Genomic DNA, 4,051 nt, shown 5'->3' on the forward strand with positions numbered 1-4,051 from the left:
TTGCATTATAATGTTTTTGTTAGTCTATCCAGTTGAAGCCACTAGATGCGGCGCTGCTGCGTTGTTAATTACAAATATTGCGGGAAAAGAGAACATCAATGCGGAGAATATCTTGTTTATGTCAAAACTGAAACCAAGCCGTTCACACAGAACGCATATTTCGCGCATTTTCTTGAGGGACATCTATCACCGTTGCACTCGCATCTTGCACAAAGGAGCCGCATGTTTAGAAAGCCATGTAAAATTAATGCAAGTTCAACTTTGTAAAAACATATCTCGAGACTTCATGGCGGGCTTTTTCCCCATCCCATTGCAACTCGTGTTTTTAAATAAAAAATGTACTCTGTGTGATTGGCTTTCCGCCCTTTGTATTAAACTATGCATACATACATGATGCTGTTTTGTTTATAGTTGTTTAAGCAACTTAATTAATTATAATTGGTTTTTAAACATTATGCACTTTTTTCACAGATAGTCATGTTATCTTATGCTTTGAATAAACGTGCATTAGTAATATTTTGCTCGATGCGCCCTCTTGTGGCCTCAGGAGAGAAGCCAAAAGCTTTTCTTCACCCTAACTGAAATTATGCATTTTAAATTCGAATTTCGTTTTTCAGCCATTTTGACAGCCCTAACGAGCACATTCTCGAAGCCCAAACTCACCTGCTGTCTGTGTCCAAGCCCACAAAGTCCTTCTTCTCGAATGGCACACACAGCAGTTGTATCTTATCACCGGATTTATCGGTTGCTCTGTCCAGCCTTTTGGACTCCAGGACAATAAATATGGACTCCACGAAATCCTCCACCCGCTTCTCCACATCAGGACAGTCGTCGTAGCTGGGATAGAAGGCCACATCTGTCCGCTGCTGTTCGGCCACCTCCCCCTGCAGCCCGAACACCAGCAGCCGCGAGTCGTACAGCGTGGAGCCGAACACCTCCTTCTGCCCGTGGAAGCGCTCTGACGTCTGCGGCCACTCTTTGGCCGTGGTGCAGCTGGTCACTGAGATGAGACCCACTACTTTGCGATGGGTCTGAAAGTCGCCCCAATCGTTGTTCTCAGGAGGGTAATGGTGGCGGTATCTGATGAAGAGGACGCGCTGGGAGTCCCGTATGCTGACCTGGCTCACGCCGGTGATGCGTTTGTAGATGCGGAAGAACTGGTCCTCTGGGACGATGCCCATTGGCTGGACCACCACCAGGACCGTCTGATGGTCCTCAGCACACTGCATGTAGTCTGGGACACTCATGTCTGCGTACAGCAACTCTAGAGAAGGAAAAAAATCCACAAAACAACATATTGTTTTATTATTTAGCAGGTTTCAAATATGTTGATGCCTGATGTATAGTAAATGCTACTTTTAAAACAACAGGCTAAATAGAAATTTATACTAAATAACAAATTTTAATTAATAAAAGTAATTATTATTATATATATATATATATATATATATATATTAGGGCTGGGTTTTGACACAATACCAAGAGTTCCTGTAAAACCACAACAAATTCCTTGTGTTTGCGCACACTTAAGTGGTGAATAAAGCTCATTTTGATTCTGATTCTAATAAGAAAGCACCCCTACAACAACTTCTGAAAGTGAACGGTATGTGTTTTACTCGAGCATTACATAAAAATGTCATTTTAACATTAGTGTAATCATTTTAACATGAGTTTAGGAACTGAATAATAAAAAGGAAAAATAAAACACTGCTTAGAATTTACTCTTTGAATTCAATATGCACTGATTCTTATTTAAGCTACAAACGTTATTTAGGTAAAAGCAGTGAGTGATTTTCTCTTTGTCTTTTGTTCATGGCCCCAAATATTGCAAGCTGTAGCGATATGCATATTGCGATATGTACATTTGCGATATTTCGATAATTTCGATATATTGCACAGCCCTAATAGAAACCATTATTTTATATTGTAATAACATTTTGCAAGATTACTGTTTTTTTTTCTGTATTTTGATCAAATAAATGCAGCCTTGATGAGCATAAGAGACTTCTTTAAAAAACATTACAAGTCTTACTGATCCCAAACTGTTTTTGAAAGAAGTCTCTTTCACAAAGCTCACAAAGGCTTCATATATTTGCTCAAAAATGCAGTAAAAGCTTTTGTGTCTTTTGTAATTGAATATATTATAAAATAGAATTTATTCATGTGATGCAAAGCTGAATTTTCAGCATCATTACTCCAGTCTTCAGTGTCACATGATCCTTCAGAAATCATTCTAATATGCTGATTTATTGTTCTTATTATCAATGTTGAAAACAGTAATGTATTGTAATGGTCTGCTTGACAGAAATTAATGTTTAATCATCATTTAAATACACACTAATAAAACAGGAGTACTGAATTAACTTCAGTAATCTTGTTAATAAAACAAGTAAATAAGTGGGGGAGAAAAAAATATCACAAAATTTTTAATATTTTACACATTCATAAACATAAATTGAATAAAACATTATAACAGCTAGCATTATAAACAAACAAACCAAATAGCCAAATGTTTCAGCCTTGCATAAAACAATCATCGTTGTTTGTTCATTCAAAATAACATATTTGACAACATTTGTGTTTATTTTGGTCTGATTTCAAAGGCGTGTTTGAATGAAACATCTTCAAATTTACCAGCAGATATCAATATGGCAACAGCGTTTTAACGTACGCAAAGAAACCCACAACAAAGAATGTGTAAAATGTATTCCAATATAACGCTGACAGAATAATTATATGCTTTTAAAATATGTTGTAAACGCTTGTTTTTACTCACAAACGCTCTTCCTGTCTACACTGCTGCTGCTGCTGCTTCTTCTGCTACTGTCCGTCAGTGAGAGGCGTGTGACTCATGCATGTGTTTATAAGCGCCCCCTGGTGGATGAGCTCCATCATAATAATATAATATAATATAATATAATATAATATAATATATTTCACATTTCACACTATACTCACATTTCTGAATTATACTATCTAATTTATAATTTATTTATAATCCTAGTATATGAATAGAATGGAATAGAATTTATCTTTTTTGTCTTTTTTATCGCATAGTATTATAATTTATTTATAATCCTAGTAAAATATAAAATATAATAATGTACACACATATACATTAATACATTAATACAATAAATTATGAGGTAGTTATATATATATATATATATATATAACTACCTCATAATTTATTTTATAATTCTAGTATATTAATATAATATATTTTTATCATATGTTTAACTTTTGCAGGAACTATAAAGAATGGGGAAAAGAAAAATAACATTACTGAATGATACTTGTTCATTATTCATTTTATAATCCTAGTACATAAAAATAATAAAAATAAAAATATAATACCTGTATTTTAGAGTAAAGTTCTAGTATATTAATAGAATAGAATAGAATAGAATAGAATTTGTCGTATTTTTCTTTATTATCACATATGATAAGAAATATAAAGTACAGGTGGGAAAAAACATAATTTCTAAATTATACTTTCTAATTTATAATTTATTTATAATCCTAGTATATGAATACAGTAAAATATAATAATGTACACACACACATATATATATATATATATATATATATATATACACACACACACACACACACATTTAAAACTGGCTCAAAATTTGTTTTATAATTCTATAAAAATATATTAATATAATATATTTTTATCATATGTTTAACTTTTGCAAAAAATATAAAGAATGGGGGAAATAAAAAATATCATTACTGAATGATACTTGTTAATTATTCATTTTATAATCCTAGTACAGTAAAATACTCAAAATAAAAATATAGATTCTGTATTTTTAGAGTAAAGTTTTCATATACCATAAATAATTTTTGTACATTAAATTCAACAACAACAAAAAAAAAAGTGTGGGTTCTGCATTATAAACGAATAACTGGCGAAATTAAATGTTTAAAATTATTATTGAGCTAGTGAATAGCACTTTTCATCGTCTTTCAAATTATAAAATATTTCCCAAATGTAAACGAGAGGTTGATCATCTCAGAGACCGCTCCACTCAGAGGCCTCCCT

General features: G+C 32.6%; 1 protein-coding gene across 2 annotated transcripts in view; it reads right to left on the reverse strand.

Annotated features, from left to right (window-relative positions):
- trappc9 (trafficking protein particle complex subunit 9) overlaps positions 1 to 2,845 on the reverse strand; it is a 235,501-nt gene extending 232,656 nt beyond the window's left edge. For both annotated transcript variants that reach the window (XM_016537066.1, XM_016537059.1), the window contains exons 1-2: positions 2,777 to 2,845; positions 664 to 1,264 (exon numbers count right to left, since the gene is read on the reverse strand). In XM_016537066.1, coding sequence (XP_016392552.1) covers positions 664 to 1,247 — 584 coding nt within the window. In that variant the 5' untranslated portion in view covers positions 1,248 to 1,264; positions 2,777 to 2,845. The remainder of the gene's footprint in view (positions 1 to 663; positions 1,265 to 2,776) is intronic.
- Between the last annotated feature and the right edge of the window lie 1,206 nt (positions 2,846 to 4,051).

The sequence above is a fragment of the Sinocyclocheilus rhinocerous genome, unplaced genomic scaffold (assembly GCF_001515625.1).
Source record: "Sinocyclocheilus rhinocerous isolate Xijiao unplaced genomic scaffold, SAMN03320098_v1.1 scaffold1154, whole genome shotgun sequence".
Lineage (NCBI taxonomy): Eukaryota > Metazoa > Chordata > Actinopteri > Cypriniformes > Cyprinidae > Sinocyclocheilus > Sinocyclocheilus rhinocerous.